The 14,282-nt window shown below is 32.3% G+C and overlaps 2 protein-coding genes across 3 annotated transcripts; one reads left to right on the top strand and one right to left on the bottom strand.

Moving 5' to 3' along the window:
* Positions 1–3,561: 3,561 nt before the first annotated feature.
* On the top strand, positions 3,562–7,431 carry LOC123902352 (probable protein phosphatase 2C 25). The gene is made up of 4 exons (XM_045952048.1): positions 3,562–4,260; positions 5,949–6,313; positions 6,542–6,778; positions 6,906–7,431. The coding sequence occupies exons 1-4, from the start codon at positions 3,948–3,950 to the stop codon at positions 7,152–7,154; spliced, it is 1,164 nt and encodes a 387-aa protein (XP_045808004.1). The 5' UTR covers positions 3,562–3,947; the 3' UTR covers positions 7,155–7,431.
* A 444-nt stretch (positions 7,432–7,875) lies between these two features.
* LOC123921181 (actin-97) lies at positions 7,876–12,860 on the bottom strand. 2 transcript variants are annotated; one of them, XM_045973620.1, is made up of 5 exons: positions 12,698–12,860; positions 10,683–10,755; positions 9,759–10,152; positions 8,453–9,066; positions 7,876–8,276 (listed from the first exon to the last, which is right to left on the bottom strand). In XM_045973620.1, the coding sequence occupies exons 2-5, from the start codon at positions 10,740–10,742 to the stop codon at positions 8,211–8,213; spliced, it is 1,134 nt and encodes a 377-aa protein (XP_045829576.1). In that variant the 5' UTR covers positions 10,743–10,755; positions 12,698–12,860; the 3' UTR covers positions 7,876–8,210. The 2 variants fall into 2 exon arrangements, with proteins under 2 accessions (XP_045829576.1, XP_045829568.1); XM_045973612.1 differs by lacking the exon at positions 12,698–12,860 and adding an exon at positions 11,034–11,248.
* Positions 12,861–14,282: the final 1,422 nt, after the last annotated feature.

Below are 14,282 nucleotides of genomic sequence, written 5' to 3'. Positions count from 1 at the left end.
AACAGTGCTTACTGCATAACACAGAAACAACCCCTGACAGAAAATAGAAATCTAGACAAAAAGTCATCACATCATAGGACTATGTTAACAATACATCGTTCCAAAAATAATGTGTTTTGGGATCTCGCATTACGCCACTAACAAACTCTTGGGTTTTAGAAGCCGAATTGCTTCCGCCCGAAGACATCCGGACAATGACCTTATAGATCATTGATATGTTATTGAGACTCATTAAGATTAATGGTTTATAGGTTTTTATTGAATATCGTTAATCTTGACGATCTATACGATATAAACTTTCAATACAATGGTGGATTCTGTAAAATTTGATGTAACAATGAATTTTTGTAAAATTTGTATTAATTATAATGTTATTCATAATTCATGCATCATGCACCACTTAAACCACTCTTTAATGTAAGACATAGCCTCCAATGGATAGTGATTTTAAGAACGATATATTTACTAACACGAAATTTTTGTGTCATTTACTTGAGAACAATATGATCATTGACCAAAGAAAAGCTTTATGATTAATTTAAAATTGACATTGAATGAGTTTCTTTCTTCCATTGATATTAGATATGATATTTCGGAACTAAGGTTTTGGGTTCGATTCTTGTCTTGAGCATGTAACAATGTTAAAATTCTTAGGGAAAGTTTGTCACCTATTTGAGTTTCACAAGGCCGAGAGAATAGTCTCTGCTGTTGCGCATAGGGGATATGCGATTTATGGAAAAAAAATTTGATAGGTTTGATCTTTTATCAATATGTAGAAATTTGGGATAATCTGAATGCTCAATTTTGAGAAAGGATTCTCTCCATTGACATTATGGTCAAGTTTTTTTACAACCATTGATTTGAGAGGAGAGAAGAAAAAAAAAAGATGATTTAAGTGTGAAGATGTATACATTTGAGGAGCAGGAGGAAAATAAAATTGAGATAATTCACTCTCCTTAATTTTTAATGTGATGGGAGAACTCTTTAACACCGTTTTCGCTTGTTCTTGCGGCGTTTATGGTGGTATAGATTATTGAACCATGTTGTTCAATAATCTATTTATTCAAATCTTGTTTTGAAATTGATCCCTTGATGTTTTTAGAGTACCGATTATTCGAAACAAGCTTTGAAATTGATCCCTTGATGTGTTGTACGATATGGTACCGATTATTCGAAGTGAACTTTAAAATCACTGACCATTTTATATAAAAAATTTGTCCAAAAAATTAGTCTAACACTTATGGACATGCAAGCAAGACTCATATATCATAAAAAAAAAAAAACAAAAGTAAAATATGAAGTATGTTAGGTGAAAACTCCACTATAGAACAATTAAAAGAACTCTAAAAAAAACTAATTAGCAAACCCGTCGACATTTCTATTAATTTTCCTCAAATGTGACGAATTTGAACTTGTCAACAATCCAAATCCAAAGGCAAAACATTGTAAATACACCAATATTTATTAAGGTTACTATAGTAAAAATTTTATTATTTTTTTAACAAACTAAAAATACGGTTTCCTCTCCTGATTTATACAATATTTTTTTTTTTATATATATATGTAAAATCATTGGATAATTCCTTCATTTTGCAACACAGGGAGTATTTTGGTTACAATGGAACACAGGGAGGGAGTACTACGCAGAAGACGAATTAAAAATGAAATCCTTTAAACTATATATTGATACAATTTTTATTTATGATAATAACTATTAATACAAATTTAATTTTTTTTTTTGAAGCAGAAATTTAATATTTTATAAACATTAACAATGTATAATAATTAAGTAAAAAAAAAGTATAATAATGTATAATAATCCTTCAAAAATAAAACAATGTATAATAATTATTTTAAAACTTCAAAAAAAATTTAACATCCAGAATTTTATGAATAGGTGTTGTAGGCATCCCACTTACTATGGATCGGGTTGAGTGGCTGACTATATTGTTAGCATTTTTCATTTTCCAATTATTAATAAGGAAAAAAACGATAGATTATATCTTGCATTTATGAATTATGATTTTTTTTTGACAAAAGAGAGTATTTTTTTTAAATAAACAAATATACCAAATAGAGTTAATTTTGATATCAATCACAAATTATTATATTTTTTATTTTTTGAAGCAACAATCACAAATTATTTAACACGTCACCATTGAAATAATTATTATAAATAAAATTTTAAAAAATTGATAGAAACCAAATAACGTACAAACCCATCATTAATGATTAAATTCGATTGATTATGTTAATTTGACACGTTTAAATTGATTGAATAAATTTCTTTCTCCCCAATTTGAAATCACAATTACTAATTAACTACAAATTATTAGTTACAAATATAAAAATTATGAATCTGCGAACAAACTCACAGTATTTATGTTGATGGCATAAACGGCATATTGCATAAGCCTATATATTTGACTATATTGAAGTGTCCGGAATATCCATATGTCTTTGGATCTGTATCGTTGATGACACAAAAATCATTGATTGAATCTGCATTGGATCAAACTTAATCTTTCAACTTGAAATAAATGATCACCGCACTAATGATCAAACTTATTACTAGTACAAGTTTTTTTATATTTTATTTTTTGAAACAAGTTTTTTATATTTTATAGTGAATATAAAAATTTGTACAAAAATGTCGCAGCGAACTTAACTCAGTTGGTAAGTATATCACATTATTATATGCAGAGCCGTAGTTCGAATTACAGACACTCTACTTATTTATCTTTAAGTAGGAATTTCTAGCCACTAACTACTTAAAATAAAATTTGTTCAAAAACAAATTGAAGATGCAGTGACACGTAATACAATTTTAAAAAATCTTGCAATCAGTTATATTAAAAAAAGGTTTGTCTACTCTATCAAAAAAAAGTTTTGTCTAATATATGCAATTTTTATTTTTTATAATGAAGAGGGCTGACCCCTTATGACATATGTAATATTTGCACATATTAAAACAATCAAAAGTATTCATAAAAAAAATCAAAAGTTGTAATTTTTTATTAAAAAACAACAATTAATTATTAAAAAGTTATACATTTAATATAAAATACACAAATTCTAATACAAACTCACTATTTTAAACTTCTTAGTGCAAATTTGTACATGATATAAAAATTATATTAAAAAATATTTTAAAATTAACTTTATGACATGATATATTAATAATTTTTCATTAGATTATAATATAAAACTATTACTCTCTAAGTTCTTTTGATGTTCATTTTATCGAGTCTCCCTCTAGGGAGCTTCAGAGAATTCTTTTTCACGATATATCTGGGGCTTGCATGCCTAGGAATGTTCGTTTAACTATGTAGTTTCATTTCCTTTGGGCGTTAGCCCTCTACTATACCAAAAAAAAAAAAAAACTATTTTTACTAGTCAATGTATAACAATTAATACTCTGATTTTTAGAAAAACAAGGTTCCAATAATCCAGATTTTGGCCGTCAAATAAATAAAGTTTAATAAAAAAATTGTATTATTATTTTTTTTAATATTTTTCTTTTGACAAATTTTTTATTTTACTTTTAAATTTTTTTTATACAAAGTTTGGAGTTAGAAGCTAGAACCAAGTACCAACCACTCTCTCCCTTCTTCTCTATTTTTTTTTCTCTTCCTCTTCTCACTCCGAGTCCGAAATTTCAGATCTTTCCATTTTAATTTTTAATTTCTCTCTATCCTTGTCTTAAATTCACAAGATTCTATATTTTTTTTTCCTCTAAATATATATATATTACAACAAATTACAACAAATTCCAACAAATTCACACTGTTTCTTACCAGCCCACAAATTTATTTGAACAGATTTACAATCTTTCCATAAAAATCTCATCTGGGTCTATATAATTTCATCAAAATTCCAAAAAAAATCGAAGCTTGAAGTTTAGAGTGAAAAACGAAAAAAAGGGTTTACAAAGAAGGAAATGTGGGATGTTTTCTTGGTTAACAAGATTAGTTTCATCGTGCTTGAGACCAGTGAGAAGGTATGCGCGAATGAACAAAGATATTGAGAATGATTTTGATGTATCATCAAAATCAGAAGATGGTCTTGTTTGGTTTAAAGACCTTGAGAAACACTCATGTGGTGAATTCTCTTTTGCTGTTGTTCAAGCTAACGAAGTTATTGAAGATCATAGTCAAGTTGAAACTGGTTCTGATTCTGTCTTTGTTGGTGTTTATGATGGACATGGTGGTCCTGATGCTTCTCGGTTTGTTAATGATCATCTCTTTAATCATCTCATCAGTGAGTTTTTTCTTATGAAATTGCTCTTCTTTTTTTTTTATTAAAGTAATGTTTTTTTGACTAATATTATGAAATTGCTCTTTTTTTTTTTTATTAAAGTAATGTTTTTTTTTACTAATATGACTGTTTTAGTGTTTTTTTTTTTTTTTTTTTTTTCCTTTTAGAGTGTTGAATTCTAGTGTGTTTTTTTTTCCCTTCTTGTGGAGTGTTGAATTTTAGTGTTATTTTTTTTTTTTTATGAAATTGCTCTTTCTTTGATTAATTAGTTTCCATAAACATAGAACATGTTAATATTTAAGAAAGGCTAATATGGATGTTTTAGTGTTTTTTTATTGTAGAGTGTTGAATTTTAGTGGTTTTTTTTTTTTTTTTTGGGGTTTATAACCCTATGGTAGTCCAGAGTTCGGCCGCGAGGTCGAAATCCGTCCTTTTTGGTGAAGCTCATTAATCACTTGAGCCCAATGACTTGGTTATGTTTTTTTCCTTTTCATTTCTTGTGGAGTGTTTAATTTTAGTTGTGGAGTCTTGAATTTTATATGTTTTGATAACCGAATCAGTTATTGAACCGGTGTGGTTTTCGAGTCATGGTTCAACAGCTTTAGACAATTTAAACTAGTACAAAATTGTTGTGATCTAACCGAACTATAGACGATGTTTAAATCGGTTAATTTTTGAAACGTTGCTTTTGAGACTACTATGTGTTGTTGTCACTAAAATTTGTATTGAAAATTTGGGGTTGATTTGATGAAATATTTGGGGGGCTACATGTGTTTTTTAAATTATATAATATGGTATGAATTTGTTTTATTGCATTGGATGGGGTATATATGAATTGATGAAGTGATGATCAATGTTTGATGTTTTGAACTTTTTTTTGTTTCATATGTGACTTGGTCATGTTTTGTTGTTATTTGGATGGCTTTTTGTGGTGTATGCTGGCTTTTGGATTGGTTGGTTTGTTTATATTTCGTACAAGTTAGAACAATCTCAATTATCACATGAAGTTTGTGATGATCAATTAATTTATCTTCTTTTTTTATGAGTTTTCCTCTTTAACATCAACCAATGTTAAAAAGAGTTAATATTAATTTATCAATCATATGTTTTTATTTTATTTAAAAAAGAAGTAATGCATTCTTATATTTATAGTATCTTATATGAAAAGTTTGTTTGGCTGTAAGCACATGTTTGATTGTGCGCATAACTAGGGGAAATTTGACTAAATAGCTTAATTAAGCTCATGAAGTAAGATGCTTAAATTCAATAATTTATTTGCATTTTGAATTTTTTACTATAGTAATAAAATTTGGAAATAAGTTTACTACAGAGAAGGATTGGTAACCTCTGCATAAGCTGGCAGAAGTTTATTAAAATAAGTTGAAAATCTGCTTATAAACATATCATAAACTGTTTAATAAGCCCTTGCAATTATTATTTACTCAAATCCTTGTTTTATGAGATAAGTTGAAAATAAATTTTTCCAAAACACTTTTTTCATTGTGTTTTCTATTTTCACCTTTTATGGAAAATATATTATGTTTTCTTGATGTTTCCTTTTAAATTTAGAATGATTAAATTTAAGTATTTTTTAGCTCTTTGTTACTCCGAATTGTGATTTTGTGTTGCACACCTTAGACTGAAGTGGTCTATAAGAAGTTATGGAAGTTTTATGTTGAATTTCATTGCAGGGATTGCAAAAGAAAATGATTCTATCTCCGAAGATATTATAAAGAATGCTGTTACTGCTACGGAGGATGGATTTATGACTCTTGTTCGAAGAAGCTTTGGAATAAAGCCACTGATAGCAGCAATGGGTTCTTGTTGTCTTGTTGGTGTTATCTGGAAAGGGACATTATATATCGCTAATCTTGGAGACTCTCGAGCTGTGATTGGTTCAACTGGTCGATCTAACAAGATCGTTGCTAAACAGTTGACCAAAGAGCACAATGCCTGCAAAGCTGATGTCAGAAAAGAACTTAGGTCTTTGCATCCAGAAGATTCGCAAATTGTTGTTATGAAACATGGAACATGGCGCATTAAAGGCATCATTCAGGTTTTTATAACCTTTTCTCTTGATTTACAATTCGATAAGATGATTCGGAAAGTAGGCATTCCGATTGACAGTTTACGTTTTTGTAATTTGACATATTTTTATTAGTAACGATCTTATGATTTATGTAATTTAACGACTATTTATGATGAGAAGCATGTTGTGTTAGTTGTTACTGCTCATTGTAACATATATACATGTTTTTCTTGTCCATGCCGCAACTGAGATCAGGTATCAAGATCTATAGGAGATGCATATTTGAAACGGCCGGAGTTCTCCTTTGATCCATCATTTCCGAAGTTCCACTTGTCTGATCCTATCCGCCGACCAGTGCTATCAGCAGAACCATCTATATGTTCAAGAGTTTTACAACCTAACGATAAATTCGTTATATTTGCATCTGACGGCCTTTGGGAACACCTGACAAATCAGGAAGCTGCTGAGATTGTTCATAGCAACCCTAGAATTGTATGTTTTTCTTTTCTACTTATCCTTGACTCAACATAGGATAGTATGATCCCACGTTTTAGCTTGCGATTTAACAACGTTTCACTTCAGTTTTTCATAGTGTAAATTGTTTGTTTTTTAACACCAGGGAATTGCACGAAGACTTCTTCTGACTGCATTGAATGAGGCAGCAAGGAAAAGAGAAATGAGATATAAAGATCTGCTGAAGGTTGAAAAGGGGATAAGGCGATTTTTCCACGATGATATCACTGTCGTTGTGATCTTCATCGACCATGAGTTGCAAAAGCAGAATGTTAATGTTCCTGAGATATCCATAAAAGGTTTTATCGACACAGTTGGACCATCAAAATTTAGTAGTTTCCAAGAAATGGAATGAATCCGTTTCAAGGTTCATTTCTAGAAGGAAGCTTAGAAACTTCAATACTTTTTTAGAGATTTTTGCAGCATTTAATTGTTGTTTCTTTTGAACAATTTTCTTATTACACTTTTAAGTTTTCTTCCTTTGCTTTATTTTCAAACTATAACATTGTTTGTTGGAATACTTTTGCTGGTGATAAATGAGGGAAGCCATGATTTTCTCTTTGTTTTTGAGATTCTTCATGGTGTTAGATTTTGCAGTGCGATAATATAACGTTATACCTTGTTTGCTTGAATAGTGTTTGGTCGTTTTTAGCACGCTTTTAACTCTTTATGTTGCTAAAAGAACAAAACTTATGTCTATTTCTTCGTGTGCTTTTGATGCTGTTAAAAAAGCATGCTGTAGTCTCCATGTATGCTTTGAAAAAGGTACAGATTGTATATATTGAGGAAGTGGCATTACATGTTTGGCCAATTTAAGTTTAAGTATTTTCCTGCATAATCCTTTCAATCTTTGAAGTTGTGAGAAAATCTGAAGTGAAATGTTAAGTATTTGAAGTTAAAGAAGGGAAATTTTCAAAATTTAAATTATTGGTGTTAATTTGTTAGAAATATATTTTAAATTATCCTAAAAATCATTATCAGAAAATAAAATTTATGTTACTGCAATTATGTGTCTAAAAATTGATCCATATATGATTGTTTTTAGTGGACTGATATGTATTATCAGTCTTTCCATGTGAATCTAGCTCAACTACCAAATGTTGATTTTATTAAACTGAACATCTTCATCTAAATTCGAATTCAAGATTGTGTGTATGAGCTTCTAGTAGTAATTGCCACTTCTCAAATAAAATTCAAATCAAATCAGTAACAATACATAGCTCTTCTATAACAAAATTGCAATACAAAAAATTAGATATCTTACTTTTTGCTTTCATGCTCTCTCATCCCAACATATATAAATAGAGGAAAACACATTAACATTATAAAAAATGGTACTGAAAAAAGAATCAAAGATCCTTAACCAGTTTTTATGGTATATCTTAGTAAAAATATTCTGCATCCTTAGAACTTAGAAGCATTTCCTGTGAACAATTGAAGGACCTGATTCATCATATTCTGCCTTTGCAATCCACATCTGCATTAAGAAAACATATCATGAATACATTGAAGTGTGTAACCACATGTTTGAATAAACAGGTCGGTTAAACGCTTACAATATAAGTGCGTATATATAAGTTATTTCTATAACAAATGATAAAATATAAGCTGTTTTCATAATCTATTCTGAAACATGTCATAAACATGTCATACCTGTTGGAAGGTGCTGAGAGATGCCAAAATGGAACCTCCAATCCAGACACTGTACTTCCTCTCTGGCGGTGCAACGACCTTAATTTTCATGCTACTTGGTGCCAATGCCGATATCTCTTTGCTCATCCGGTCAGCAATACCGGGGAACATAGTTGTGCCACCACTCAGTACAATGTTTCCATACAAATCCTTCCTAATATCGACGTCACACTTCATGATTGAATTGTATGTTGTTTCATGTATACCAGCAGCTTCCATACCAATCATCGACGGCTGGAAAAGTACTTCAGGACAACGGAACCTTTCATTGCCTATTGTGATCACCTGTCCATCAGGTAACTCATAGCTCTTCTCAACAGCCGAGCTTGTCTTTGAGGTTTCTAGCTCTTGTTCATAATCAAGAGCAATGTAGGCTAGTTTTTCCTTCACGTCCCTCACAATTTCACGCTCAGCTGAAGTGGTAAAAGAGTATCCACGTTCAGTTAAGATTTTCATCAGGGCATCTGTGAGATCACGGCCTGCAAGATCCAAACGCAGGATTGCGTGTGGGAGGGCGTAGCCTTCATAGATAGGAACTGTGTGGCTGACACCATCTCCGGAATCAAGAACAATACCTATAACAAGATAAAAACTATGCTGTCAACTCATTTCAATGTCAAGTTTTTACAATATATAATATATGAGCCAAGCTCCTTAGGCTATGCTTGTATATGTCGAGTCATTTCAATTTCAAGTCTTTACATATGCAGGATCGACACATAAATGTTGATGGTGTGTCAAGTGCTATGCTTATGAGTGTCTGGTACCGATACACGTGGTTACATTCAATTACAGTAACAGTATTGTGTCCAGTGTATGTGTCTATACCAGTGCTTCATATTCCAAACAACTGAAACTGATGTCATTTCATCATATTTTACTTCATCGCATTTCCTTTCAATCAATTCAAACATATCCTTAAATCATTCATGAAACCCTGTACTCGTAATAAAATTGAACAGAAAGCATGACATTATTCATTCCAGCCAAATGTACAATCCATTTTCATTTGCAAATCATCTTGAAAATCTGATGAAATGCAAGTAGCATGACACCAACAAATATACATGTCCCAAATCACATTGCCCCGGTTGATCAAATATCACTCACATATATATTGGTATTTTTCTTTCAAGTACTTGCTCGAATTTTTACTCTATTTATTAAGTTAATCTGCTTGACCCTGCTGATACAGAGTCCTGAATTCGCCACTGCTCACATATATTTTTACAATTATGAAAAGAAAAACAAAAAGAAGAATCTTTACCGGTTGTACGACCACTAGCATAAAGAGAAAGCACGGCCTGAATAGCAACATACATAGCCGGAGTGTTAAAGGTCTCAAACATAATCTGAGTCATTTTCTCACGATTAGCCTTAGGATTAAGCGGTGCTTCAGTGAGAAGAACGGGATGTTCTTCTGGAGCCACACGCAGCTCATTGTAAAAAGTATGATGCCAGATCTTTTCCATATCATCCCAGTTACTAACTATTCCATGTTCAATTGGATACTTTAGAGTCAAAATACCCCTCTTTGATTGAGCTTCATCACCAACATATGCATCCTTTTGTCCCATACCAACCATCACACCGGTGTGGCGTGGACGACCAACAATGCTAGGAAACACAGCCCTCGGTGCATCATCTCCAGCAAATCCAGCCTGCAATTATATAAAACACATTAAAACATGGTAGCAGCCGTGTTCCGTTTCTCCAGACTTACTGTCAAATGCAACTGATGCAACCAATGAAGCACAGATACAGACACAAACACCGAACAAGACACCCATAATAATTTGAGAAAATGACATAATTCAATGTAATCATAAGCGTCGGTGTCTGACACCAACGCATGTCCGACACCGGGACACACCTAATCTAAGGAGTGTCTGTGTTTCATAGGATGCAACTAGGATCACAGTTTCTTGCGATCACAAATCGATTGTATAACACATATCAAGACCGTGCATTACTAGATTATAAGAGATCATACAAAATCAAAATGTTTTAAATCGTAGGACTAGTCGTGTCATGATTTTACAAACTCACGGTCAAATGTAGCTGATGCGGCCAAACTTACAATTGCTCGTGATCACAAATATAGTAGAAGAAAAAAAAAAACTGTAATGTCACGAATCGCGATCAGAAACCTTAACCTAATCAAATAAGATCAACAAGGTTGGATCCATACCTTAACCATTCCAGTTCCATTATCGCAGACAAGAGGTTGAATATCTTCGCCATCTGCCATTTTTTAATAATTGCTGCACAAAGATATCAAACTTAAAAAAAAAGAAAATGAAATTGAAACCAAAATCATTGTAAATAAATAAAAAAAACCAAAATCAATGTAGAACATTAGATCTGAATGTGTTAGCTAATTCAATTGCCAATTTCAATCGTGTCATCTTATTATTTTAAAAGATCACAAAAAAAACAAATTAATCAACAATCAAGATCATGAAAAACACAGACACATACACATAAAATGTAACATCATACAATATGATCTAATATAATAAAAAAGAAAAGATTAACTTACGGAAAATGGAAAGAGATTGTGATGTTTGGTTTGGAGTACCTTAGAATGAATCTGAGAAATTGAATGTGAAGTAACGTGATGTGAATGTGAATGTGAATGTGTGTGAGTGATGATTATGTGTTGTGTTTTATTTTCTATATTTAACGAACATGAGATGTGTGTGGTAGAGGTACCCGCGTTGTTTGTTTCAAAAAAGGAAAGTTAGTGGCAAATGAAATTCGAGTCAAATCAACCGCAAATTCCATTCAGATAGATCTAACCGTTTGTATTATCATCAATTTTTTTTTTAATAAAGGAAATGATAAGTTATTATAAACTGACACGCAAAGTGAGCAACTGAGTTCGAACTCCGATCATGACGTTTGACACTAATAATTTTGATATTTTTATCGATCGGGCTAAAAATTGTGGATGTATTATCATCAAATTAAAATAAATCTTATTATATCCTTGCAGGTCATGTTCATTGTTGGAAATAGCTGGCATTCCCAATACACCTAAGTTTTTTTATTTATTTATTTATTTATTATTATTATTATTATTATTATTATTATTATTATTTTACACTAATAGATAAATTAATGTTCTTAGAGCATAGGAAGGGAGAGAGTAAGGGTCTGTAATGTACCAACGAGGGAAATTGGAAATAGTACCTAACCCTTTTTTATAAGTCATTAGGTTAGGTGTAGTGGTGAAAAAATTCAGATAGTATATATGAGGTTCTAGGTTGGATGCTTATTACCGACATTATAAATAAATAAAAAAGAGAATGAATGTGTAGTTCATAATTAATTGTGTATCTCATGTAATTTCCATCTACAATATTTTCCCAAAACAAAGAATCAAGATAATATTTTCACAAAGAACATTTCGAGATACTATGCAGAGCCGTCAAATAACTCATTAAAAATATTAGATTTCGGACATCAATATTATTGATGTGGCAGTCTCTACAACCGCATCAAACCATATAATTACATTGTGATTTTCAATCACATGTATGGTCACGTCATAACCGCATCAAACTGATGTGGTAGTCTCTCAACCATATATTTTTAGGACAACAAATAAACTAAATAAACTAAAATAATGTTAAGATCAACTATGTTTTCCAAACTTAAATGTTTTCTTTTAAAAAAATTAAATGTTCCATTTCACAAGAGATCCTCATAGGCCTCATAAACAAACTCCCCTAAACCCAAAATAATCAAGTAATACTATTTACTCATTCATCAATAATTGAAGATGATCTTACCAAAAAAAAAAATGAAGATGGAATTTTTACATAGAACATTAGTATAGCATCAAAACCTCATAAATAAACTCCCTTAATCCCAAAATAATCATTCTATAGTTGTCCAATTAAACTTTAAGTTCAAATTTTTACCCATGTTACTCCTAATGCAACTAAAAGTGACCAAATCTAGGAATTAATTTGTATGTATTATTCAATAATACTAATAATGGATCTAATTAAAATAAGTCAGAAAAAATAAATGTGAAGAGATCTTTTGTTTGATTTGTCATTGCGTCCTCAATCATCATAAAAAACAACGAAAGAACATTATAACTAATCAACAATGAACTATATGCGATTGTTTATCCATAAACTTTTAAAAAGAACCGACAAGAAAATATATAATTGAGAAAAGGGAGGAAGATACCTTAATTCAACAAGCTCATTCCTCTCTTTCATTTACCAGCCACCTAAAGGCGCAATGTCCTGAACAAACAAGCTACTTGAGTGTATGAAATTTTGGTAGAAAACAAATATGTTTTCCTCAACAAAATTTGTTTCTTCTTTTTAAACGCATTATCTTTTTGAGAGGGTATTGTTCTGGGTCGAGCTCAGATGCTCGAGCCAGTGACAGTGTCGAACAGGCAGCGTCCCGAACTAGCTGCCATGAAGAGCCCGTGAGACGTGTTCGACTCTCCAACGGTCTGATACTCTTACGTATCGTAACGGCCGTAAACCGGAATGATGAGCATTTACTGCACATCAAGGCCTCCAAGCCGTTTTCCGGCAGCCACTTGATGGCCATTAATGCCATCAAGGGTCTTGGCCCAGCGCTGGGGGCTATATATATGTGACTCCACTTCATTTGCAAGGTACGCATTATTTAGCTAAGAAAACCTTCACAAACACAAACTAACTTGAGCGTCGGAGTGCCTGCAGGTACACAACCCCCCTCCGCTTCAACAGGGGTCTCAACGCTCTCAACCACCGCAAACGCCGGCGAAGTCGCATCATTCTGGTCAACACGATCAGTGGCGCCGTCTGTGGGAAAGATAGTTTCCCTGTTTAACCAAACCAAAAACTAAAAACTTCCTTCAAAACACCTCTTTCACGACCAATGGCTGGCGTTAACAACCACCAAATCCCGGAGCACGTGGCGGAGAACCATGGAACACCAATGGACTACGCGCCGTACCACCCGCTGGACGGCCAATTCGCCTCCGTAACGGAAGATGGCCAAGAGGGGCAAGACGCACATTACGAGCCCTACAACCCAGAAGAACCGCAGATCCCTGTGGCTACCCCGCCACAGGCGATGTAACGACCCATTTTTCGTATTCGTATATTCTATTAAATGTTATTTTATTTATTAATTGGCTTTTATTATTTTAGTGAGCGACGAATAATTATTTAGCCGAACGTAAGTTATTAGACGCGAGAACCTTTGTTTTGGGCTTAATGGGCGTGAGAGGCAATGGGCCTAAGCCACTTGGGCTTGGTTCATGACTTTTAGGGAGAGGTATTTAAAGAACCTTGTCATGAGACTTAGCTCATTTCATGACCTTTTGTCTTAGAAGCAAGATAGAGCAAGGGCTAGGGTTTGATCAAGAGAGAAAGCTTGAGCAAGAGAAGGCTTGGATCATCATCTTTGCTTAAGGTAAGAGATTAGAATTCATGATTCTTGAGTGGCAAGGAGAGGGGAGATTGTCTATGTCTCCATTCCCGAACTCTCCCACTCAATTTCTTTTAGACTTTTGGTTAAGCTTTTGTATGTGAGTGTGATGTTCTTCATCATCACTTTGTATGTGTTAATCACTAGCTTGATTTCATGAAAAATATGCATGTGTTTGGATCATGTTGAAAAAGTTTATGAAAGTTGCTTAAAACCCAAGAAATTGCCATGATTTTGATTGTTTGAGGTATTTGGATGTTTGGGAGGGATGATTAATGTTCCTTGATACCATATATGCTTGAAATAGCTGTTTATAAGAATTTATAACATGTTTGAATGA

The sequence above is a fragment of the Trifolium pratense genome, linkage group LG1, assembly GCF_020283565.1.
Source record: "Trifolium pratense cultivar HEN17-A07 linkage group LG1, ARS_RC_1.1, whole genome shotgun sequence".
In the NCBI taxonomy this organism is placed as follows: domain Eukaryota; kingdom Viridiplantae; phylum Streptophyta; class Magnoliopsida; order Fabales; family Fabaceae; genus Trifolium; species Trifolium pratense.
The sequence above is the reverse complement of the archived record's forward strand: the minus strand, read 5'-3'. Positions and strand labels throughout refer to the sequence as shown.